Source organism: Halichoerus grypus, chromosome 8 (genome assembly GCF_964656455.1).
Source record: "Halichoerus grypus chromosome 8, mHalGry1.hap1.1, whole genome shotgun sequence".
NCBI classification, from domain to species: Eukaryota; Metazoa; Chordata; class Mammalia; order Carnivora; family Phocidae; genus Halichoerus; species Halichoerus grypus.
The window spans coordinates 42,179,530-42,206,096 of record NC_135719.1 but is presented as its reverse complement, the minus strand read 5'-3'; the positions used below and the strand labels follow the sequence as shown (position 1 = coordinate 42,206,096).

At 37.5% G+C, this 26,567-nt stretch overlaps 1 protein-coding gene across 9 annotated transcripts in view; it reads left to right on the top strand.

The window, feature by feature from the left end:
• NEO1 (neogenin 1) overlaps positions 1–26,567 on the top strand; it is a 250,853-nt gene that overhangs the window by 51,654 nt on the left and 172,632 nt on the right. For all 9 annotated transcript variants that reach the window (XM_078079123.1, XM_078079125.1, XM_078079120.1 and 6 more), the window contains exons 3-4: positions 17,250–17,567; positions 23,541–23,816. In XM_078079123.1, coding sequence (XP_077935249.1) covers positions 17,250–17,567; positions 23,541–23,816 — 594 coding nt within the window. The remainder of the gene's footprint in view (positions 1–17,249; positions 17,568–23,540; positions 23,817–26,567) is intronic.

Sequence of the window (26,567 nt, the reverse complement as noted above, 5' to 3'; positions counted from 1 at the left end):
AAAATAATTACTGTATCACAAAATACCCAGTTAGTGTTCATATTTCCAATTGTTTTATAAGTGTCAGACTTGCTTTTTAATAAACTTTATTTTTTAGATCAGTTTTAGGTTTACAGAAAAATTGCAAAGGTAGTACAGTCTTCTCATATACCTACACCTGTTTCTCCTATTAACAACATCTTACATTGGAGTGATACATTTGTTGCAATTAGTGCACATATATTGATACATTATTATTAGTTTTAATTTTATTAGTAGGGCTTCATCCTTTTTTTTTTTTTAAGATTTTATTTGACAGAGAGAGACACAGTGAGAGAGGGAACACAAGCAGGGGCGGGGGGAGAGGGAGAAGCCGGCTTCCCACCGAGCAGGGAGCCTGATGCAGGGCTCAATCCCAGGACCCTGGGATCATGACCTGCGCCGAAGGCAGATGCTTAACGACTGAGCCACGCAGGACCCCCTTGATACATTATTATTGACTAAAGTCCATACTTTATTCGGATTTCCAGTTTTTACTTGATATTCTTTTTTTTCATGTTCCAGAATCCTATCCAGCATACCATATTACATTTAGTTGTCATCTCTCCTTAGGCCCTCTTGGCCTAAGACAGTTTTTCAGACATTCCTTCTTTATGATGACCGTGACAGTTTTGAGGCATACTGGTTGGGTGTTTTATAGAATGTCCTTCTGTTGGGATTTGTCTGATGTTTTTCTCAGACTGGGTTTATGGCTTTAGGGGGAAGAACACAGAGGTAAGGTGCCAGTTATAATCCTCAAATCATATCATTTCCAGGGTGTGTAATATCACCGTAACATCACTCGATGTTGACTTTGATCAACTTGGCTGAGTTAATATTTGCTGAGTTTCTCCATTGTAAAGTTAGCATGCCCTCTTCCCTTTTGGAAGGAAGTCACTGTGTACAGCCTACACTTTAAGACACCCGCCTTGAGGGTGGAGTGTCTATGTAAATTATTTGGAATTCTTCTATATGGGAAATTTCTCTTGTTTTTAAATTTATTCAACCATTTCTATCAGTATGAACTCATGTATATTTATTTTATACTCTGGGTTATAATATAATACTACTTTATTTTGTTGCTCAAATTGTTCCCAGCTTTGGCCATTGGAAGTTCTTTCAATTAATTAATTAATTTTTTAAAGATTTTATTTGTCAGAGAGAGCACAAGCGGAGGGAGTGGCAGGCAGAATAGGCAGAGGGAGAAGCAGACTCCCCACTGAGCAAGGAGCCCGATGTGGGACTCGATCCCAGGACCCTGGGATCATGACCTGAGGCGAAGGCAGACACTTAACCGACTGAGCCACCCAGGTGTCCCTGGAAGTTCTTTTATTTGGTTCATTTGTCCCTTTGGCATAGCTCCATCTTATTTTTTGTTTTGTTTTGGTTTTGGTTTTTTTTTTAAGCTCTTTCTTACTTTCTGGCACCACAATATACTCCAGACTTAGCTATTATATTTCTTGCCCCAGTCCTAGAATTAGCCATTTGTCCATGGAGCCCTGTTCTTTTCATAATTATTATTTTTTAATAACATTTTTATTGAGATATAATTTATATACTGTATAATTCACCTATTTAAAATGTGCAATTCAGTTTTTAGTACCTTCACAGAATTGAGTAGGTATACCACAATAAACTAGAACATTTTCATCACCCCCGAAAGAAACCCTGGGCCCCATTAGCAGGCACTTCCCATTCCCTGTGTTCTCTCCCCCTACCACTGCCCCTCTGCCCTACATAACACTTTTTGTCTCTGGACTTACCTAGTCCAGACATTTCATATAAATGAAATCATACAGTATGTAGTCTTTGGCACCTAGTTTCTTTTCCGTAACAATGCTTTTAAGGTTCGCCCATGTTATAGCTTGTATCAGTACTTTATTCTCCCCCCCTTTTTTTAGTACTTTATTCCTTTTTAAGGCTGAATAATATTCCATTATAGAAGAAGGCATATAATGTGCGATTGGGTCTGTTTTCCTGTTGCTCTTAGTCACCAGTGTTCAGCAAAGTATGACCAATGAGTTGTATCTGGTCTGTGGCCCGTTTTTGTACATCCCATGAGCTACTCATAGTTTTTACATTTTTAAAGTATTGTAAAAAAAGAACAGTTAAAAACAAAGGAGAATATGAGACAGAAACTGTATGTAGCCTGCAAAGCCTAACATACTTACTGTCTGGCCCTTTTAAGAGAAAGTTTGCTGATTCCTGGACCATTGATGTTTATTACCCAGAGCTATCAGTTCATTAGGGGTTGCAAAATGGTGATATTGTATCACTCCCTTATTATTAGGTGGAATACTTCTATAAATAGAAACTTACTTTCATCAACAATTTTACTGCCATAAGAAACAGTTTGATTAGGAAAATTCTTAGTTCTTTTACTCTTATGTGCCACTTTTCAAAATAATGATTTGGTTCTGTAGCAGTCTCCAAAGGTGATCAGTTAGTTTTGTCTTGTGTTTTGTGTTTTTTGTTTGTTTGGTTGGTTTTGTTTTTTTTGAGGTCATTATAAAGTAATGGAATTCAACATATTTGAATGTTTCAATTTGTTATTATCATTATTGATGCTTAAATGTCCCATATTTGGCCAGTAAAAACCTCTTGAGTCTTTTGTGATGACCCTAGTAGTCATTTGATAGCTTTTTCTTTTCTGGTCTGAAAGATGTTGCAGATTCATCTCATATTCCAATTGCAGACCAGGAATTAGCCAGTTTTTAAAAGGTTCTTTTGTGTGGCAAATGAAATTTAGAGCCAAAATCTCATTGTGGAGATTACTTAATTGCACTGGCTTGGTCATTGTTACTAGGACTTTTCAGTCAAGTGAGCTAGGAAATACATATTTTTTAGATAAGTAAAATACAAATTCATATTGGTACTTAAGATTAAAACTGAAGGATAGATGGCTTTTACTTACCTCATTGATTTTTTTTTTTAATAGTGATTCAACACTTCCATACAACACCTGGTGCTCACCACAAGTGCCTTCCTTCATCCCCATTACCTATGTTACCCATCCCCCAACCCACCTCCCCTCTGGTACCCATTGGTTCTCTATAGTTAAGAGTGCCTCTTGGTATGTCTGTCTCTCTCTTTTCTCCTTTGCTAATTTTTTTTAAATTTTGACTGACTGACTTTGCTTAGCATTATATTCTTTAGCTCCATCCGTGCTGTTGCAAATGGCAAGATTTCATTGTTTTAATAGAGCTGAATCTATATATATATATATATATATATACACTACTTCTTTATCCATTCATCTATCAATGGACACTTGGGCTGCTTCCTTATCTTGGGTATTGTAAATAATGCTGCTATAAACATAGAGGTGCATGTATCCCTTTGAATTAGTGTTTTTGTATCCTTTGAGTAAATACCCAGTAGTGGAATTGCTGGATCGAAGGGTATTTCTATTTTTAACTTTTTGAGGAACCTCCAAGCTGTTTTCCACAGTGACTGCATTCCCACCAACAGTGCACAAGTGTTCCTTTTTCTCCACATCCTTGCCAACACCTGTTGTTTCTTGTGTTGTTGATTTTAATTGTTCTGACAGAGCACCTCATTGATTTTACATCTATATCGCTTTTCTTCCACACTGAGAATCCTGTTCTTCATGACGTTAGTGAAATTACTCATTTGCTTTATTCTGCAACAGCAACACACACGTACACACACCAGTCTCAGAGTAACAGTACCAATAGTAACTACAACAAAGTGGTTATTAAAACAGTTAAAAATGTTACAGTTCTCTTGGTCCTTAGGGCATATTCCACTAAGTATAGTTTGGTTGTTGTGTTCTTAAATTCTCTTACACTAGTTCCTGTCTGGGTGATTATAATGACAACTAGAGGTTTAGGCTCGTTCCATCTCTGCTTTCAATGTTTAGGGATTTTTTAAGATTTAGTTTTGTATTTTAAATTTGTAAAATATTTGCATGATCCCAAAGTCAAATCTATGTACAAGTTCTATTCAGAGACATCTAGCTTCAATTCCTGTCCTAACTATATTTTCTCTCCTTGTATGGGTTAAAAATTATGTATGTGTATCTATTATAATCCTACCTTTTTTAGATAAATATACACACTTCTTTCCAACCTTACTTTTTCACTTTATTTATTCTAGGTGGAAGATAAAGTTACTCTATCGTCTAGTTTACAACTGCACAGTACCTCTTTGTATCAGTGTGCCACAGTGGGCTCAAGGCCGCTTCCAGGCTGCTACTATGGGTAGTGCTGCAGTGAATAGTCTTGCTTGTACCTCTTTTCATATTTTGGCCAGTGTATTTTTGGGGTAGAGTCATAGACATAGGATTACTAAATCAAAGGGTAAATGCAATTATAATTGTGCTAGATATTACAAACTTTCCTCTATAGTGGATATGCCATTTTGCATTCCCATTAGCCTGTTTCCCTATACTTTGCCTGTAGAGTATGATGTTGTTAAACATTTGTATTTTTGCCAATATGGTAGGTGAGAAATTGTATCTCAGTGTAGTTTTAATTTGCATTTCTCTTATTATGAGTGAGGTTGAGTATCTTTTAAAATGATTAAGGACCATTTGCATTTCATTTTAGTAACTAATTCTACATCTGTGTGAAAATGGTATGCAGTTATAATAGCATGGATAAGTCTTATTTTACTCTCACAAATGTATTTACAACTGCCTGGTTAATATATACGTGGCTTCATTGTGAGTATTCTGGGGTTCGTGTCTTATCCTTCTGATACTGTTAACATCTTTCTTGGATTTTTAGGTCTCCTTTTCTCCTCCCTCCCCCCCCAAGGATTATTTCCTATCAGAAATATGTTATCAAGAGAGTAAGAACTCAGTGAAGGAAATATGAATTTGTGACTTAATATGACAGCTTACTAATGTAGGCTTGAATTAGCTTCAGGCTAATCAGGCTTTAACAAGCTTTTGAATTCAGTTTATTTCCATCATTAAATACACAGTTGAACAGAAGAATTCTAGAACCTGGTCTACAGACCTTGTGAAACGATGACATGATCTTTCTGAAACATCTGTTTACTTTGCATTGAGAGCTTATGCACACACAGCTTTCTTTGCAGAAAATAGCTCTGATACTATAAGATTCATTATTACTGATTCTTAGTCTTGTGTTCTTCTCTTTTGCATATATTTAAGTTGTTAGATTGTCCTGTGGGATTTCATAAATATTACTTCTGTTAGTAAAGCTGCTGACAGCAAAAGCTTTCAATAAATTATTCATGTGATATTTGTTTTCTATGTTCAAGAATTAATGCAGCTTTACTCAGAATTTTTTTTTAGCTGAACTTGGTAACAATTCATAAACATATGGTGGTATAGTCACATAAAATCTGTAATGCTTGTTTTCCATATGAGAAAAGTACTCTATTAGCAATATTTAGAGCAGTATCAGCTCTCTAAAACATAGCTGATTACTGAAGAATAATGGAAAAATAATTTCAAAAATGTGAAAGAATTACTTAAAAAATTGCTGCTCTTTCAAGATGTGGGCCACTAAATTTTAGGTTTTTGCCTGTTCTCTGTCATCTGTGTGCTTAATACTCACTTTCATTCATTGAAAACTTTAGGTCTTGTTTTACAGTCTTCTTCTCCATTGCAAGTCTGTCATTGTTCTGGAAAATGAGTGTCTGCTTGGCTTACTTTCTAGTACCATCTTCAGTTCTTCACCTTCTTCATCTCCAGTAGTTTCTCTTTCATGCCACTCAAATACCAGCTTCCAAAATTGCACCCTAGCCCTTGTCATCACTCGGCAGTGCTGAAATAGTATTAAAATAGTATCATAGTCTCACCACAGTCTCCTGTCCTTCCAGGCTTCTCACATTGTGCCGGCACCACTCTTACCCGTTTTCGTTCACTTTTGTGTATTTCCTTCCCTATCTGTCTTAGATGCCATTGACAGCCACGTGCTGGTATCTTCAGCCCTCTTCATTGTCACTTGCTACTCACTACTTAGGAAGCTTCAGTTTTAAATGTCTATGTTCTCTTCCCTTTAGAGTCTGCAAAACCACGTTCTCATATTTGCACGTCTTTTTACATACAGTTAGCAACCTGACTGTGTTGTCAGTATGATCCAGTAATCCTGTCCTCCTTTTTTGGTGCTCCCATCCGTTCTCACTACAGCTTCTTCACATGTTTACCACCAACTGCAAACCTCTGACCCTGACAGCCCAGCCTACCCACACCAGCAACAGTTGTACTCACGTCCGACTTCAGCAACTGTACAAGCAATTAACTATGACTCCCATATCTAACACCAGGCTTACTCATATCCTCATTTTTCCTTCTTGTTACAAGAAAAGAAGTGTCTTTTCTCTGATCCAGAATTAATTGTCTGACATGTTTTTTTAATATTAACATTTAACATTTGAAATTTCCCTCATGCTGTATTTTCATTTTCATTAAGTTGAAAATATTTTGTAATTTCTCATGTGATTTCTTCTTTGATCTGTGAGTTATTTTGAAGTATGTTGCTTAGGGGCACCTGGGTGGCTCAGTCAGTTAAGCAGCTGCCTTCAGCTCAGGTCATGATCCCTGGGTTCTGGGATCGAGCCCCATGTCCGGCTCCCTGCTCAGCAGAGAGCCTGCTTCTCCCTCTCCCTCTGCCTGCCGCTTTGCCTACTTGTGCTCTCTCTCTCTCTCTGTCAAATAAATAAATAAAATCTTAAAAAAAAAAGTATGTTCCTTAATGTCCAAATATTTTAGGGTTTTCCAGCTACCTGTTACTGACATCTAGGTTAGTTCCATTGTGGTTAGGAGATACACTTTGTACAACTTCAGTCCCCTCATATGTACATTGGTAGTCATCCACAGATTCAAGGGGACTCTTTTGCCAAACTCCAGAGTTCTCTCTCTTAGCAGCTCCCTCCTCTTTTGTACTCTGCAAATTGTAGTAACCTTGGGCTCCTCAACTCTGATCTTTTTCTTTAACTGTGAGATTTCAAAGGTCTCTTTGCTTTCCCTTTCTCATGCTGAGGGCTGGAAAGATGGGATATCTACAGGTTGTAAGATGGGGTGATTTTGCAGCTCATCTTGTTTCCTATCTCTCAGGGGTCACAGTCCTGCATTTCATGTTGTCCAGTGTCTGAAAAAACATTGTTTCATTGATTTTTGTCCAGTTTTCTAGTTGTCTAAGGCAGGATGGTAAGTCTAGTTCCTGTTTCTTTTAATGGCCAGAAGCCTGGATCCTAATCTTACCATCATTTGGCCTGATTTCACCCTCTGTACTGGTTCTTTCCATCTTTCAACATGCTCAAGTCTCTCTTCCATTACAAAGCTTATAAAAGAAGACCAAGCGCAGGTTTTCTTTATTTACCAATCTATCTCTCCTCTGCCTTTTACAGCCAGACTTTTTGAAAATGGTCTCTATATCCTTCTCAGAAGTGTTGCTTGTGGACGGGCAGAATCTGCATCACTTGCACACTTGTTAGAGATGTAGCATTTCAGGCTCCACCCTAGATTTACTGAATCAGAATCTGAATTTTAGCAGGATTTAACAAGGTGATTGGTATGCAAACTAAAATTTGAGAAGTGCAATTGTTCATTTTACAGGCTCTATTTCTTCATTTTCCATCTTGTTCCTGAGTGCATTGTAGTCTGGTGTCTGTCTTCACTACACCACTAAATCTGTTCTTGCCTAGGTCATCAGTGACCTTTTCAATATCTATCCAATGAATGAGTGTCCATTTGTATTGTGTTCTCAGCAGGTCATCCTCCTTCTTGAAATATTTCTTTGGCTTCTGAGATGCCTGTTCTCTTGTCCTCTGACTTACATGACTTTTGTAGGCTTTTTTCCCTTTCTCTTAAATCTTGGTGTTTTGCAGAATGTGGTCCTTGGTTTTCTTCAGATTTTACATTTCTTATTATATCTCATTTTCTCTTGCAACCTCTATTTTAAGGTGTATCTCATGAATGGAATTCATGGATTCAACATGAATCTCTACTGAGTTTCAAGCTTGTATGACTTCCACATCCATGTCCAATGAGCCCCTTAAACTCTCCATGTCTACAGCAGAGCCCATGATCTTCCCAACTGTGTCCTCTTCCTCAGTGACTGGCACCTCCAGACGCCGTTGTCCAAGCCAGAAACTTGTCAGTCACCTTTACTCCTCCACTGCCCTTACTCTACATTTAGTCACCCTCACTTCCACATCATTCTCCAAGGCTCATTGATTTGACCGTAAGGATTCCTCAGATCTTTCCATCTCTTAGTTACTGTTGTTACTTTCCTAAATAGGACTTCATCGGGTTTCAACCAAGATAACTGTAGAGGCTTCCTAACTGGTTTCCTTCTCTCCAGCTGTGTTCTCTTAACTAATCTCCATTTTGCAGCAAGCACCATTCTTTAAATAAGAAGTAAATGTGATCTTCACTTCTCATCTTAAAGCCTTTGCCAAACTTACTAACTTCTTAGGATATAAAAATCCTTACAATCTGTCCTTGTCTACCCACTTCTGAATTTCTTTGAGTACTTTTGCCCCTTCCACTACCACCTTGTTCTGAGATTTTGCACCTGCTGTTCCATTGATGATGCATTCTGCCCTTTACTGGCTAGGCTCCTACTCATCCCTTAGATTTCACGTTAATAATCACGTTTTGCATGAATGTCTTCCCTAACTCTCTAGGCCTATTCGCTTCTCTGTCTCTGCACCTTGTACACATACTGTCATGGCTCCCACCACATTGTTCTGATTGTGTTTGTGTGAGCCATGATTATATCATTGTGTGTTTCCACTGTCAGCACTCTGAGAGTAGGTACTCCTGTGTTACTGTAATTTAGTTGCGTAGCATCCTTCATTCATTTAACAGATATTATTGAGTACCCACTATGGATACCAGGAAAGGTTCCTGCTCTTATCAAGCTTGTATTTTGGGGATGGGAGTGGATTAGGGTGAAGTGAGAAATAATAAATAAGAAATTTTTTATTCTTATACGTAGTGGATCCTTAGTATATTTTTGGAAGATTAATGTATAAATTATTATTTTAACAAGCCTTGAAGTCCATTGTTACTGACTTAAGCTCTTGAAATTTTGCTCTCTAAAAATTTAATACAACTTTTTGGCTAGCATGGGCTCTGATAATTACTCTCTTTACCTAATCTTGGTTTTATTTTATCTAGTTTTCTAGCCTTCTACCAGGGAAAACAGGCCTTAAAAACAGAGAGAAAGTGAATTGCTGGGAAGAGCATATAAAGGGTAGGATTAGGAGGCTAAGACCTTCACAGGGATAGTTGTCAGAGAAGGCCCCTGTAGAAGTGACAGTTGGTTGAAACATGGAAGCTGAGAGGAAACTAGCTAGCTGTGTGATGGAAGAGTGGGTGCAGAGCGAGTGTGCAGGCAGAGGGGACAGCAGATGCAAAGGCTCTAATATGGGAAAGAACATGGCTTGTTCAAGAAATTGAAGAATGTTACCAGAGCTTGTTGAGTTAGAGGGAGCATGATGTGAGATTAGGTTGTAGAGAGGCAGGGACCAGATCCTTCAGCCCCTTTTGAATGTCATGGTAATGAATTGGATTACATTATCTGTAATGGGGGAGCTGTTGCAAAATTAGGCAGAGGAGAAAGATGTTTAGACTTGAGTTTTAAGATCACTTAATATTATTTTATATGTAATTGTCCAAAATGTGATTAAAAGTAAAAAAAATAAGGTCCATATTTTGCATAGCAGTTTCTAAAATGTGATTGGTGAAAACTAAGGTTCTAGATGTTAGCAGTTTGGGAGAAAATATGGTAGGCTTTTGAACTATGAATAGTTACTTTTTATCTAGGACTTGCTATCTGCCAAGCAGTGAGGTAGGTAGGTGCTTTATACCTGTCTTCGCAGAGATTTCCTTGAAAGGAGGGCATTATTTTTCCTGTTTTATAAGGGAGAGAATTTTAGACACAGAGAGAAATGAACTAGAATAGCGGAGCTAGAATTCAAAATCATGTCTGCTTGACTTCATTTTATGAGAGAGTTTTCCACTGTGGCTGGTTTTCTTTTTTTTTTTTTTTTGTGGGAGAGGGGAGAGGAGGAAGGCTGAAAATTGAAGAAAAGGAAAGCATTCTTATTATAACGAATGTTTCTTGAATAGACAAATTCAGATATTTTTCATTTGGGGGGAATGGTTGGGAGAGTAGATGCTATAAATTAGAATAATCGTATTGAATTTCCCTAATAGGATATTAGTAGCCTGAAAAATAATTTCAGGTCCAGCTTTGGTTAGAAGTTGACATCTACTGTTTCATGGTATGCCCATAAAGTATATGTATATCATGCAAGTGAAACCATCCATGTAATATTAACAGCTAACCACATGCCTTACTTGAAATTCCAGGAAAGGAGTTCTGCATTCTGTAGATTCAGTCTTTGGAGAAACTGGCTGTGCAGGGCGGAGAGGGACTGAGCTCTGGAGCTGGGAGTCCTAATTGTTATGCAGCAGAAGAGGGTGGAAAACATTTAACTCTTAAGTATTGCTTGTTCTTAATCAGTGATGTGAATATATTATCTTTTTGAGTCCTTTGAATTGAGTATTATTTTAACTTTCTCATTTTTAGACTTTTTGATTTTAAATTGAGAACTTGAAGCAAGAGAGACTAAGCTATATGGCAAGAGTGGACACCAATCAGGAAGGATGAAATGTAGGATTTACAGACTGATTGGGTAGGATAGGGTGGTCAAAGTAATGTTATTAAGGAGTAAAAGAGGTATGAAGTCCTTTGGCATTAGTGTCTTAGTTTATAATGAAGACATAATTTTCATAGGATGAATAACATTATATACAGAATGCTTACATTTGTAGGCATGTAGAAAGGCTTGCTTACCTTTCTGTCCTGCATTTCTGATGCTGTCAAACTTTGAACCTCTGCGGGCAATAAGAGAGATTTCATTTTATTTCTGCCAGTATTCAAATACTGTATGTTATTTTTTTACTCTGGACATGATAAAATTTAGAATTATTGGCCATGCTGGTGTGCAGTGAGTGATAGGATTTGTTGATATTTGGGGCTGAGGGAATATAACTGAGATAAGTTCCCTGTGGGTATTTTCCTTTCATAAGATGGAATTCTATCAAGAAGTGTGAAGTATTTTATCAAAAAGTGAGGAATAGTCTATCAAGAAGTGAGAGCTATTCCATTAAAAAGTGAGAAATTTGCAGAGACCAGGGAATGTAGAAGAGATCAGACAGGATCATTAAGCCTGTTTCAGAATAATGTGTATCGTGACTGTGGTCATAGCAAACTAAAATTAAGCAAATTTAAGTGGATAGGGAATTAGGACCCTGGTGGGAAATATAGGCCAGTTTTTATACAAAGTCAGCCAAGGAGTGGGTGTCTGATAACTCTTCTGTGACAGAGGAAAAATGGTTAAAGAAGCGGTGATAGATCTGAGCACTGGGTGTTGTAAGTGATGAATCAGAATTCTACTCCTGAAACCAATATTGCAGTGAAAGTTAACTAAAATTTAAATAAAAATTAATAAAAAAAAGAAATGGTGGTAGATCTTCTTTTTAAAAAAATCTTCTGTTCCCAAGAAAGGATTATTTACCACCAATAACAAAAGTTATTTTGTTTTTAAAACAGAAAAAGATGACAAGAAGAAAGCATAAGCAGTTGTTCATATTTTAAGCAGTAAGCAGTGCAGAAATCCATGGAGTAAAAAGCCTTCCCCCTGTATGCTCTCCATCAGTAGCTGAATCCCATTAGTTCCCCAGGAGAAAACACTGTTAAACTGTTCAGTGTTTATTCTTTTAGCCCTTTCCCTATGTTATTATTTTTTTTAAGATTTTATTTATTTATTTATTTAATTTTTTTAAATTTTAAAACTTTTATCATGACCCTCATTTTTATTTATTATTTTTTAAATTTATATATATATTTTATTACGCAGTTAGCCAACATATAGTACATCATTAGTTTTTGATGTAGTGTTCAACTATTATTTATTTTAAAGAGTATGTGTATGAGCGGGGAGGGGGGGCAGCAGGAGAGGGAGAGAATCTCAAGCATACTACCTGCTGAGTATGGAGCCCGATGTGGGGCTTGATCCCACCACCCTGAGATCACAACCTAAGCTTAAATCAAGAGTCAGACTTAACCTACTGAGCCATCCAGGCACCTCTTCCATACATTATTTACATTTAAATGTATGCATACACACATATATGTACATGTATATATATTTTTATGTAGGTGGGGTCATACTATATGTATTTTAAACTTGAGTATTTTTTATTTAACAGTATATATATTTTAAGTTTTTGAATGTTGGCATGTGAATATGCCCCAGACTTTTCATATTGTCCTTTTCCTGTGCAGACTGTTTACGAAAATAGCTTTATTTCTGCTTGAACAACATTGTGTTTCATGTAAAATATTCATGCAATAGCAAAGGTGAAAGAAGAAATTAAAAGTCAACTGAAATCTCACCACCCTGAGATAATCCACATTTTAATGACTAGTTTTTAAAAAATGTACCCCTTCACCCACACCTACCATAACACGTATAATACTTATAAAGGGATTATACACATAAGTTGATTTTTATTATGAAATTATTTTCTGTGTGCTTGAAGCTTTTTATCTACTCATCTCCTCCATCTCCTCCCAGTAAATCAGTGGTAACAACCTGGTACACTTTGCTACTTTCTCAGTGCTCATATAGTCGTATGTACAGACATTTTATTATTTATACTTGTCTGCATTGTTCATTTTTCTCAGACTTCATTCCAGATCAGCTGAAATGTGGCTCACTTATTTTTTGCTGGCTAAATATTCTAAGGCAGGAGTCAATGGATCAAATGCATCCTGCTGCTTGTTTTTATAAACTTTTATTGGAACACAGCCTTATCCATTTTTTTTATTGAGTGATGTGACTTTTAAAATTCTTCTTCCATGTGATAAATTTCCTCCCAGTCTTGTCATATTTTGCTTTGTCATGATATTTTTGCCTTAAAGTTTTAAAAATTTAAATACAATGAAGTGAAACATATCTATCTTTTCTAACTTTGAAGTTCCCTATTTTGATTTAAAAGGTTGCCTGACACCAGGGTTATCCTTGTATTTTCCTAAAATCTTTTTTAAAAGATTTATTTATTTATTTATTTATTTATTTGAGAGAGAAAGAGTGAGAGAGAGAGCACAAGTGGAGGGTGGGGGGACGAGGGAGAGGGAGAAACAGACTTCCCGCTGAGCAGGGAGCCTGACTCTGGGCTCCATCCCAGGACTCTGGATCATGACCTGAGCTGAACGCAGATGCTTTACCAACTGAGCCACCCTGGTGCCCCCTAAATTTTTTTTTACATAGTTTTCTCATAGGTCTGGAATGTATTTTTCTATATGTCTATAAGTGGCATTATAGTGTAGTGTGGTTAAGATCACAGACTGTGGTTCTGTTATTTACTACCTGTGTGACCTTGGACAAGGTATTTAACATTTCTATGCTTTAGTTTTCTCCTCTAAAATGAGAATAATAGTAGTACCTCTAATAAGATAGTAGTGGAGATTAAATGAGTAGTTAGTATGTAGAGAATGTTTAGAGCAGTCTCTGATACATAGAAACATGTTAAGTGTTTACTGTTATTACATGTTGTAAGTAGGCTTCTTGTTTTTTTCCTCATGTGGGTAACCAGTTGTCCTAGAGGATGGCAGAGTCCAATTTGATTTCAAGGTTTGAGAACTCATGCAGTGTCCAATATATGCACACATCCCATAATAACTAGTTGTGGTTGTTTAAAAGTTAAAATATTTTTCAATTTGCCTGTATTATTTTTTCAATAGGATACTAACTTGTTAGGACATAAATATTGATTCATTTGTTTGAACCTAACTATTACATAAACAAAGCTGTTAGGTATTTCTTTTAGCCTAGAGAATTGGTGAAAAAAATTAAAAAAATAAGGGCACCAGGAGCCAAGAAACTTTGGGAACTTCTGTGCCGTAACAAACAAGTTATTACAAATATTTAATGATTAAGAACATTTGAAGTGCTATGTAGGTGCTGTATGCCATGCTGGCTTGTAACAAGACGAAACTAATCTTGTCTGGGCACCAGGCACAGACAGCATTTCTGAGAAAGTAGTATTTAAGCTGAGCTTGAAGGAAGACTTGGAGTCAGTTGGAGAGGGGTGGTGGTGGGAGTAGCTTGTGTGAAGAGGGCAGGAGCTAAGGGGGGTGACAGATGCAGCAAGCCTTAGAGGGTGAGGAGAGAGGGAGTTTACTTACTTTGTAAAAGACAGTGGCAAGCCTTTGAGGGATTTTAAGCGAAGGAACAGTACCTTAGGTCACTGTGTGTTTACTGAGGGAATAAAATATAAAGATGATATACATAAATATTTAAGTAATGCTGTATTCTAAGTAATGTAGAGTACATATTTGTGGTAAAATTTTGAAGGGCCTTGGTTTTCAAAGGCATTTGTCAACTTCCCTATAATTAAAAAAAATTTTTGAAGGCATATACTCTTGTTCAACTTGGTTGATAAGGACTTTTAAAATGAAAGAAAATCGGGGGCACCTGGGCGGCTTGGTTGGTTAAGCGTCTGCCTTCGGCTGGGGTCATGATCCCAGGGTCCTGGGATCGGGCCCCACTTGGGGCTCCCTGCTCAGCCGGGAGTCAGCTTCTCCCTCTCCCTCTGCTCTTCCCCTCGCTTGTTCTCTCTCTCTCTCAAATAAATAAATAAAATCTTAAAAAAAAAAGAAAATGAAAATCAAAAGCAAGATAGAATGTTAAGCTGTGAAAAATTTACATTTGTGTAATTATTATTTTTTAAATGGCAAAACTTTGTCCAAATTTTAAAATGAAATTTGTTTATTAATAATTATTTTAAACTGTTAACTTTGCATATTTTGACTGCCAGTCTAATACATTTCTCTCTTAAGTTCCTGAATTGTTTAATTTGGATGGTATAATAAAGATTTAATGTTACACAGGAACGGTATAAAAGTAATTTCTCTTAGTTTAGCAATCTTTTTGTATTGCCCTGGAGTTGATATTTTTATTTTACTATAGTATCAATGTAACATTTTTTACAGTAGTAAAAAGCAAATCCCTGCTGGTTACTTTTGAAAAATTCCTAAGCTCATTCTCAAGAGTTTTAAGACTTGAAGAATCAATTTCATAATCATTAAATAGGGATGGAACCCACCTCATGGTGTTTGGGAAAGGAAGATTAGTCTGTTTGGAATTTGGTTCACATTGTAAGTGTTTGAAAAATTTAAAACAAGTGAATATTATTCCCTTCCCTCTGCCAGTATATTTTATATTTATTTAGAACCACTCTTTCATTACGTAGTAAAGAACTAGCGTCATTCTTAAATTCACAGTGTAAATAAATTATAGATAAAGGGGTGTGTAGATATATTTTAAAAACTGTCTTGTTTTCATCTATTGGCCTAAGCCTCCCTAATTGTTCACATGAAGAAATCTGCGTAGAATTGATTATAGTCTGATTACAAGGGATTTGGTCAGTACTCTTCTTAAAGAAAAGAGGTAAAGCTTTAAGTTGGAAAGTTTTCTCTGGCTGAGAATATAAGATTTATAGCAATTTTTTTTATTATGTTCAGTTAGCCAACATATAGTACATCATTAGTTTTTGTTATAGTATTCAGTTATTCATTGGTTGTGTATAACACCCAGTGCTCATCACATCACGTGCCCTCCTTAATACCCATCACCTGGTTACCCCATCCCCCTTCCCTTCCGTAACCCTCAGTTTGTTTCCCGGAGTCCAGAGTCTCTCATGGTTTGTCTCCCTCTCTGATTGCTTCCCATGCAGTTTTCCCTCCCTTTCCCTGTGGTCCTCCATGCTATTCCTTATGTTCCACATATGAGTGAAACCATATGATAATTGTCTTTCTCTGCTTGACTTATTTCATTTAGCGTAATCCCCTCCAGTTCCATCCATGTAGATGCAAATGGTGGGTATTCATCCTTTCTGATGACTGAGTAATATTCCATTGTATATATGTACCACATGTTTATCCATTCATCTGTTGAAGGGCATCTTGGCTCCTTCCACAGTTTGGCTATTGTGGACATTGCTGCTATGAACATTGGGGTACAGGTGCCCCTTCTTTTCACTACATCTGTACCTTTGGGGTAAATACCTAGTAGTGCAATTGCTGGGTCATTGGGTAGCTCTATTTTTAGCCATCAGGGAAATACAAATCAAAACCACAATGAGATACCACCTTATACCAGTTAGAATGGCAAAAATTAACAAGACAGGAAACAACAAATGTTGGTGAGGATGTGGAGAAAGGGGAACCCTCTTACACTGTTGGTGGGAATGCAGGCTGGTGCAGCCACTCTCGAAAACAGCATGGAGTTTCCTATAGTAAATTAAAAAAAAAAATTGTGTTCTTCTCATGTTCAAGGAACTGGCCAGGAACTTCCTCATGTTCAAAGAATTTTTCTAAGGACTTAGAAAAATTAAACTGATCTCTCCTGTGCTGTTTACATCAAAATGAATTCTAGGGGCGCCTGGGCGGCTCAGTTGATTAAGCATCTGACTCTTGATCTCAGCTCAGGTCTTGATCTCAGGGTCGTGAGTTCCCTACTTAAAAAAAAAAATGAATTATAGATGAAGATTAAATGTAGAAAATGAAATCACAGAAGTACTAGCACAAAACAAAGCTGAAATTTTTTATAATCTTGGAATAAAAATCTTTTAAGTATAACAGATTTAATTTTATATAGTTAAAATTTGTTTTCTTATGACAAAAATAAAGTCAAAGGGGAAAAAAGAATATTTGCAAAACATGATAGCTATGCCCAAAAATTGCTAAGTCAATAGGATGAGTAATCCACTAGAAAAATGGACAAAGTGTATGTACGGTGAATTTATGAAACAAATATAGCCAGTAAACATAACTTAATAACAAAGAATCATTTGTTTTCTGCTTCCTTTGTGTTTCATAGAAAATTTCACTTTGAATAAAATAATTTTAAATATTTATAAATCCCATTGTAGGATTTGACGTAAAACTTTTATTAGATATTCATGTAATCTAACAAGGTTGGATTATGTCATCTGGCAGAGTCTTTTTTTCATCTTCTTCTAAATGGGTCATATTTTGATTTCCTAGTAAAAGAAATTTTATTTATTAGATACTAATAGTGAAATGACTTATTATGTATCATATCCAAACAGCATAATTATTTAACAATAACTTTTATACAAATTACATTTCTTACAGAAATAGAAGAAGAAAGCTTGCTTAACTTTGTTCTTTTTGTTATTTTCGTAGGATCCAGCGTTCGAACATTCACTCCATTTTATTTTCTGGTGGAGCCAGTGGATACGCTCTCAGTTAGAGGCTCTTCTGTTATATTGAACTGTTCAGCATATTCTGAACCTTCTCCAAAAATTGAATGGAAAAAAGATGGAACTTTTTTAAACTTAGTATCAGATGACCGACGCCAGCTTCTCTCAGATGGGTCTTTATTTATCAGCAGTGTGGTGCATTCCAAACACAATAAACCTGACGAAGGTTATTATCAGTGTGTGGCCACTGTTGAGAGTCTTGGAACTATTGTCAGCAGAACAGCCAAGCTCACAGTAGCAGGTAAGTTTTTCAAAAGTAATTTATTTGTATTTTCAAATTTTTATAAAGGGCATATCTTGATAAAAAGCAGTATTATCCTAGAGTTTTCATTTAACTGGTAACAAGAAATATACTCACTTAACAAGTATCAATTGAGCATCTGCTAGGTGCATGGCATTCTGCTAAGACTTGCTTCATGCCATGGGGAATAAACTGTAGCACTTCTCCACTTTCTGTCATTTAGATTGCTAATAGCTGCGATCAGAAGTATTAAGTCCGTTCTTTTCTTTTTAACTTGGAAATGACAGAGGAAGTTGTATAGGAAAATTGATTCCCTTTGATTGCTAACTTTTATCCTTCCCAGCATAACCACTTAGTATGGCTTTGTAAAACTTGCAGTATAGCCAGAATCTTGGTTCCTTTATGCCCCAGCCAAGGAAATGACATTTAATTGGATTAATTATTTAAAAACCTGTAGGATGTGGGTATTAAGGTGAAGAGCAGAAAGTTGTAAAGAGACAAACATTCACTCCCTTTTAGAGCATTCTTATTTGAAGAGTAATGGAAGCGGAAGCTGAATAAGTCATGCGTGTCTTGTAGTAGATACTGGTATTCCTCGGGTCAGTGTTTCTTCACTTGAGTACTAGATGAAGTGTAGTTAGTTTTTGTTAAGGGTCACATTGTACAGAAATTGTCTTATGTTTATACTCACCTTGGTAAAATGCTAACATGTGAAAAAAAGAAAATGAGTAACAGAATAGTTTCCCATCTCATTGCCACTGTAGGGTGATAGTACCCCATTTCCCGCTCACTCCAGGCTGTATTTGCTCATTCATTCAGAGTATCATGGCTCTTTTTCTTTTTGGAACCAGATACTCATAGCTGAATTTGAGTGTGATATAAAGCTACTGTAATTATTCCATAATCACAGACTGAGGATGGAAAAAGAAAAGGGGAAAAAAGTCACTTCTTTTGATAATTAGCCTTTCCTTTCTTTTTTTTTTTCCCCTTCTTTTCCTTCTTTCCTTCCTTTTTCCTTTCCCTCCCTCCTTCCCGTCCTTTCTTCCTCTGATCTGCTTGCCAGGCTTTCTCCAACATGCGGATAAATAAGTTAGCATTATGACTGCCCCTACAGTGTCACTTAGGTGAGCTCTTCTTTGTCATTTATGTTCTTAAGCTGGGCTTTAATCGTGACTCCTTCCTCTCTGCTGTCTGCCACAGCCTTTCACCAAATCCAGTGAATTCTGCTTCCTAGTTTCTTTGTACGTGATCCTGAGGCTACTCCTCATCATCCCTCACCTCACACCGCCTGTAACTGTCCGCTGCCTCGTTCTTTCCCTCTTCCAGTCCAGTGGTCAGGCTCTCTCCTCACCCTTCAGTAGCTCTTCAGTGACAACATCAAGTGGATGTCTAAACTCTTGAACAGGCCTCTAGGTCTTTTCATGAGCTGGCCTCCACTTCTCCAGCTTCCTCCCTCCCTCCCTCCCTCCCTTTTTAAAGATTTATTTATTTATTTTAGGGGGAGTGGGGAAGGGCAGAGGGAGAGGGAGAGAATCTCAAGCAGACTCCCTGCTGAGCATGGAGCCTGATGTGGGGCTGGATCCCAGGACCCTGAGATCGTGACCTGAGCTGAAATCAGGAGTCGGACACTTAACCGACTGAGCCACCCAGTTCCCCCTCTCCAGCTTCATTTCTTAACACTCTGCCCTGCCTCTCTCCCTGCCCTCTACCATCAGAAGCAGCAGGACCACCTTTGACACATTTTAAGCTCTGCCGGTACTGAATATTTTCAAATCCCTTTTATTCTCTGTCTCTGGCCTTTGCTCATGGCTTCCCCACTGCCTATTAAGCCTGTCCTCTACTTTTTCCTCTCTTTCTGCTCTGCTGGATTTGTCCATCCTTCTTTTTAATTTTCATATCCTTCAGGAAGCATTTTTTGGTCTAATGTCTTAGTAAACAGCCAATTTCAATACAATATAATCAATTCTTTGGCTGCAGACGAGATTCTGTCGGAGAGTTATTTAACTCACTCATGGCCTGAGTATCAGGAGGAAATAAGATCTGAGCTAAGAGATGAATAAAAGTTCTTTTAATAGTTCCGTAATATCCATTGTGTAGATATACTGTGATTTATCCCAAGATTCCCTTTTTGATGAACAGTTACATGAATAAAAATTGTCTAATGTTAAAGGCAGTAGTATAATGAACAGTCTTTTATAAATCTCTATAGAAAAGATTATTGGAATTAGTAATTGTATTAGTTGCTGGATCATAGAATATACTTTGTGTGTGGGTGTAATTTTAAAAAGAGCACTGAACTATTTGGCTGTTCCTCAAAATTTTAACCATAAAGTTACCTTATGACTGAGCAATTCCATTTCTAGGTATCAACCCCAGAGAAATGAAAAGATAGATCTGTACAAAAATTTGTACATGAGTGGTATAGCAGCATTATCCGTAATAACCAAAAAGTGGAAACAATGTATCAAGTGATGATCGGCTAACCAAAATGTGGTATATTCACACATGGAATGTTACTCAGCAATAAAGAGGAATGAAATTCTTCTATGTACTGCAACATGGATAAACATGAAAAACATGATAAGTGAAAGAAGCCGCATATCATATGACTTCATATATATGAAATGTCCAGAAGAAGCAAATATAGGGAGCCAAGAAGTAGATTGGTGGTTTTCTAGGGCTGAGGATGGGGGAGGGAGATAAGGGCACAGGGGCTGGGTGGGTGAATACAGGGAATGGGGAATGACTGCAACTGAGTACACAGTTTCTTTGAAGGATGATGAAAATGTTCTCCAACTAGATTCTAGTGATGGTTGCACAACTTTGTGTGTATCCTAAAAACTGTTGAATTGTGGACTTTAAGTGATAAACTTTATGGTATATAAGTTGTATCTCAATAAAACTAATTTTTTTTTCAAAAAGATACTGCCAAATTGCCATTCTAAAAGAACATTGGGGGTGCCTGGGTGGCTCAGTTGGTTAAGCAACTGCCTTCAGCTCAGGTCGTGATCCTGGAGTCCCAGGATCGAGTCCCACATCGGGCTCCCTGCTCAGCGGGGAGTCTGCTTCTCCCTCTGACCCTCTCCCCCCTCATACTCTCTCTCTCTCTCTCAAATAAATAAATAAAATCTTTAAAAGAACATTGGTTAGTGTTCTTTGGTTACAAGTGATAGAAACTGATTCTCGCCAAGTCAAGTAAGAAGGGGAATTTCTGAAAGAACACAAAGTAGGTAGCTCATAGAATTAGATAGGAAAAGTCTTCTCTGCACTCATTTCTCCACAGCGGAAATTTTGGTTTTACTGCCTGGGCTGTAGCCTGGCTAGGAGTGTTTTGTGCCTCAAGGTGGAGGCATTGGGTGGTCTGAATACAGACATTGTTAATCTCTGTTTGTCCAGCCCCCATCTCGCTCCTACTCTCTCTCCTTTCTCCTGCAATTCTATGAAAGCAGCAGGACAAAAGGGCCTCCTACTTGTGAGCGCAGGAGGCTGCAGCACTTTCTGCCGTGATATGTCAGCACCAGTTCCTCCGTCTGCTTTCCCTGTTGAGAAACTTGTAGAAATCTCTTGTCTGCCAGTTCCACATATGTTGTTACTCATTTTCATGAGACCTCAGGAGGGGAGAATATTTGGCTTTTTAAAAATAGAATTAGCTCTTGGTTTTATTTCAGCTTCCTTTTTTCCTACTTTCTTAGTTTCTCTGTTTATCTTTGTTAATTCCATTCTTCTAATTTTTTGGTTTCTGTAAAGTAGATGTATGGCTAATTTTATCTTTCTTTCCTTCAAAAATCCCCTTGATATAAAAAATAAGAAAAAATTTGTAAGAAGGCTAGACAACTTGTGTGTTATTTCCATATGGAATAATTCACCATCATAAAACTACAAAACCTGGAACTGTTTCTCATAATTTACTATGTTTGTTACTCTTTAAAGAAACAGTTTGCTGTGTTCTCAGCATCTCAGAGTCACTTTTTTAGATGTTACTGTTAATAATAATAGCAGCTACTATTTGAGTATTTTTTTCCAGATTTATTTATTTGGGGGGGGGCATGATCAGGAGGGGCAGAGAGGGAGAGAGAATCTCAAGCCGACTCTGCACTGAGTGCGGACCCTGACGTGGGGCTCGATCCCAAGACCCTGAGATCATGACCTGAGCCGAAACCAAGAATGAGATGCTTAGCCAACTGTGCCACCCAGGCACCCCTACTATTTGAGTTTTTATGTGCCAAGGCAATATGCTATATATGAAGTATTTATGTTAAGTATTAACCTTTTTAACACCCTGTGAGGTCTCTTATTGTTCTCATTTTCCTGATGGAGAAACTGAGACTTCAAGGTTAAGTAACTTACTAATGTCACACAGCCATGAAGTGGTGGGGTTGGGATTCACATTCAGATTATGTGACTCCAGAACTTAGGCTCTTAACCACTACATTCTGTGGCATCTACAGAGTATTTATGACTACATTTTTGTCAGTATTTTATTTTGAAATAATTTCAAACTCATACAATTATTGCAAGAATGAAACCAAGAAATCCCATATACTCTTCACTCAGATCACCCAACTGTTAACATTTTACTATGTCTGCCTTATAACCCCCCACAATATGCACATACCCAAATCAGTGTTTTTTCCTAAATCATTATGGGTAAGTTGGAGGCATTACCCCCACCTAAATACTTCTGTGTATATTTCCTAAAAACAAAGATACTCTCCTACATAACCATCCATCAATTTTAGGAAGTTAATCTTAATACGATACTACCATAGATACCATTCTGATTTTACTGGTTGCTTCGATAAAGTTCTTAATAGCAAAAAACAAAAGCAGGAACTTTGCCCCTCTGCCACTCCTTTCTGGTCTGGGATTACATGTTGTATTTAGTAGTTTAGGCTCTTTTGATCTCAAACCATTCTTTAGTTTATCCTAGTCTCATTTTGTGTTTTCTGATTTTCCCCTATGAATAGATTCAGGTTTTGCATTTTGGGAAGAAATATCACAGAAGTAAATGATGCCGTGTTCTTCTTAGTGCATTCTATCAGGAAGTGTATGATGTTTTGTTTCATTACTGGTTATGTTAACCTTTATTACTTTGTTAATACGGTCTATGCTATGTTTCTTCACTGTGAAGTTAATATTTTATACTTTTATTAATTAGCAGTATTTTGGGAAGAGCTAATTTGAGGCTCTGTATATATCCTATTCCTCATCCACCTTTCACCAGTGAGTTTAGCATCCATTCATTCTTTTCTGCCTCAATTATCATTATCCCAGATTGAGCCAGAGGAAACTCCCTTCAGTCTGACTTCTGTGTCCTTTTGATAGGTCCATATTGTTCTTTGGATGCTTCCTTACTTCCTGTCACAGGATGTTCCAGGTTTATCTTGTACTTTCTTTACTCTAGTTGTAGAATCAGCCTCTTTAAGGGCATTGGTTCCTTGTAGTGGAAAATGGTATTTAGAAATCAAGATTATGTCACCATATATACTCATTGCTACTCAAGTGGCATTGATTTTGGATTCTCTCTGGACAGAGCTAGGAGATTTATGCATATACATATATATGTACAGATATATATGTATGTAATGACTGTGTATGAAATGTATATATATTTTTTTACACATACATTTATATCTATGTATATGTTTAACTATATATAATTATATAAAACTGTAAGTTTATACTGATGCCTTAATTCTACCAATACCATGGGATTTATTCTACCCTTCTGCTTTTCCATATTTGTACCTTGCTTCTCCAACTGTGAGGAATGTGACTTCAATTATCCCTAGTACATTTACTTATTTGACTTGTATCCCTGTTGTAGCCAGTTTCCTGACCCATGGACTTTCTTCTTGACCCTGGTTCCAGCGTACATATGGCCACATGGGCTGACTTGCTCCTGGTTCCCAACACTACATTTTAAAGTAATATTAAACTACATTTTATTTCTTCTTTTCCTTTATTGTCCAGGTCTTCCAAGATTTGCCAGCCAACCAGAACCTTCTTCAGTTTATGCTGGGAACAGTGCAATTCTGAATTGTGAAGTTAATGTAGATTTGGTCCCGTTTGTGAGGTGGGAACAGAACAGACAGCCTCTTCTTCTGGATGATAGAGTTATCAAACTTCCAAGTGGAACACTGGTTATCAGCAACGCTACTGAAGAAGATGGGGGACTTTATCGCTGCATAGTTGAAAGTGGTGGGCCACCAAAGTATAGCGATGAAGCTGAATTGAAAGTTCTTCCAGGTATTAATTTATTATCAGGACTTGTGGTTTTATGTTTATTAATGGATGAAAATTGTTGTTAGAATTTTCTTTTTAAATAAACACTGTTAAATATATGGTGTGACAAATTAATGTCAGCATAAGGAGTCTCAGTTTCTTATAGGCAGAGAAAAGAAGAAAATGTGCCAGAAAGATTTACTCTTTAGTGAATACATTAATAGAAATTTATGAAGCGATAAAGTGTATCTATGGCATTCTTCTTGGCCAAAGACACCCTAGGTCTGTGTCTTTTGTCAAGCCTCTATCTGCTCCTTCCCTGGAATGGGATACTTGATGTAGTTAGATCTCTTGTCAGAATCCGAGACTCCCTCGGGCTAGTTCATGTAAGGGATGGGCAGCGTGTTAACTAATAGAGCAGCTCTGGAGACACTAGTAGGCAAGAGCTCTTGGATCTTTATAGCGTTCCCCCATTTTAATGTAGACTCAGCCCCTTCTTCCCTCTCTTTGTGGGTTCTTACTCTTTCTGCCCCTGGTGGCTCTCCTCCTCTGTTTCGTGTGTCTTTTTTCAGCTGTGTAACTTCTGCTTACTCATAACTTCCTCTCACGTGTTGCTCATCCCAGGCATGCTAGCCTCCTGCTGCCTCCTGGCCTCTCAGCTTCTGTTCCCACTGCTGGGTGCCTGATTCCACATTTCTTCCTTCAAACCTGAGTTTATGAATATAATGGGGCCATCTTTACATTGTTTGGGCAGATTTTTTATATACAACTACTTTGTAGGCTAATTTTTAGTCTATGGATTGGCTTGCAAGGTGAGCCCAGTGTTGGGAGCAGCGACGCTTGAGGGTGTTCCTGATGGGCTTTGAACTGACTTTTTTTTTAAGGCAGTTTCTTTCTTTGTCATCATCATCCATGCCTTTGCCATTCCTGTCCCTGTGTATTTTCAGCTTAGCAGCCACAGTTATTTTTTAAAATGTATATTAGATTATAAAATAAAATAAAATATGTATTAGATCATGTTACATCTTTGCTCAAAACCTAATGGTTTCTCATCTTAGAGCAAAGTCCTTGGCCTGTAAGGCTTTGTATAATCTTAATGCCCCCTTCCTCACCATCTCTCTCCTTCCATCTGGTACTCTTCTCTCCCTCACTCTATGATTGTGACCACCTTATGTTTCCAGAACACTCCAGACATTCTTTTGCTTTGGGGTCTTTCTACTTGCCATTTGCCCTGCCTGGAATCCTCTTCCCTCAGATATCTGCCTGACACAACCGTCTTATTTCTCTGCTCAAATATCACTTCATTGTTAAGCCTTCCTTGGCCACTGTTTAAAACAACAGCCTTCCATATCCACCCTGGTACTTTCCTCTTTCCCCCTTAATTTTACTTCAGAACATATCCATTGTCTGACATACAATGTCTTTTATTTCTTGTCTCTCTCCCCTAGTAGTATATAAGGTCAACAAGGGTAGGGAATTTTGTCTGCTGCCAAGAATGGTAACTGACACATAGAAGCCAGTAAATATTTGTTCAAATTTATTTGTTTCTATCAAAATATGATTAAATTTAGCTAAATCCCAATGGGAAAACAAGAAAACTGTTGCCATATTGCAGCATCTTCTAGTCTACTTCCTGACTTGCTTTTACATGGCAGAGGTCCTATTTCTTCTCTGGGGTACCATTCAAGCAAAGCCTCAAAACCAGATCCAAGGAAAAAAAGATTTTCAGTGTCAGAGGATGAACCACCACTCAATATCTGAAACAAAAACAAAATAATGTTTTATTTACTTAAGTGAGGAAAAATCATAGTTGTTAAGCATAGTCTTCTTGAATAACGCAAACTGCTGCTCTCGCATAGAATTTTGGGGAAGACGTTATTTTTGGTGTGTTGGTTAAGAGGCAAGAGTGGGTTGATGTCAGCCATAGAAGCATGTTTTATGGTTGGTTGCGGAGGTGGGAGCAGGTTAATGTCAGCTATAGAAGCAAGTGATTCCACTTCTCAATGGCTGACTTTTAAAGCCTGAGGCTGTCACTCGTTGGCTGGCTTTCAAAGGCATGTTCACTGAAGCGAGCTGTCACTCATCTAATAGACAGTGTTTGCTTGTTACCATGGCTATAGAACTGTCATCCATTAGTTACGCAAGTCTAAAGCCAGCCCTGGTGGTTGCTACCATGGCTGTAGAACATCTCTTCCTGAGAGTATGGGGCCAAGAGTTCTATCTCTTTACTGAGAACAGTCTTTTTTCTCAAAACTGAACACTGGAAATACCACTCCATCAAGAAGAGAACCCTGTCTTCTACCCATTAGAGTGTGGCCTTTTCAGATACCCATAAGAGGGCAGCTGTATGAAGTGAGCACACACAGTAGCAGCCTAACAGTCGTACCATTATAAAAATCAAGGGATTGACAGACTAAGTGAATGAGTTAAAGAGATGAAACTCAGAAAGATTTTTAGAAGTAACACACAGATGTAGGGATGTAAAGGAAACCTCTTACGATATCCCTATGAATGGAGAGGATGCTGTTAAGGGTCCTGAGCTTGCTTAGTCTTTTCTCTCTTTGTACCACTCATGAAACACTTACTTTATTCAGTCTTTTGATGTGAAGGGGATTCTTGTCAAATATCCCTCAGTTGACTAGTAAGCACCTTGAAGTTCGGAGCTACAACTTCTACATCCTTAAGGTCCCCAGAGAGCCTAGCACAGTGCTTTACACATCAAAGTGATTAAGGAAATGTTTGCTAATTTATTTTTTTAAGATTTATATATTTATT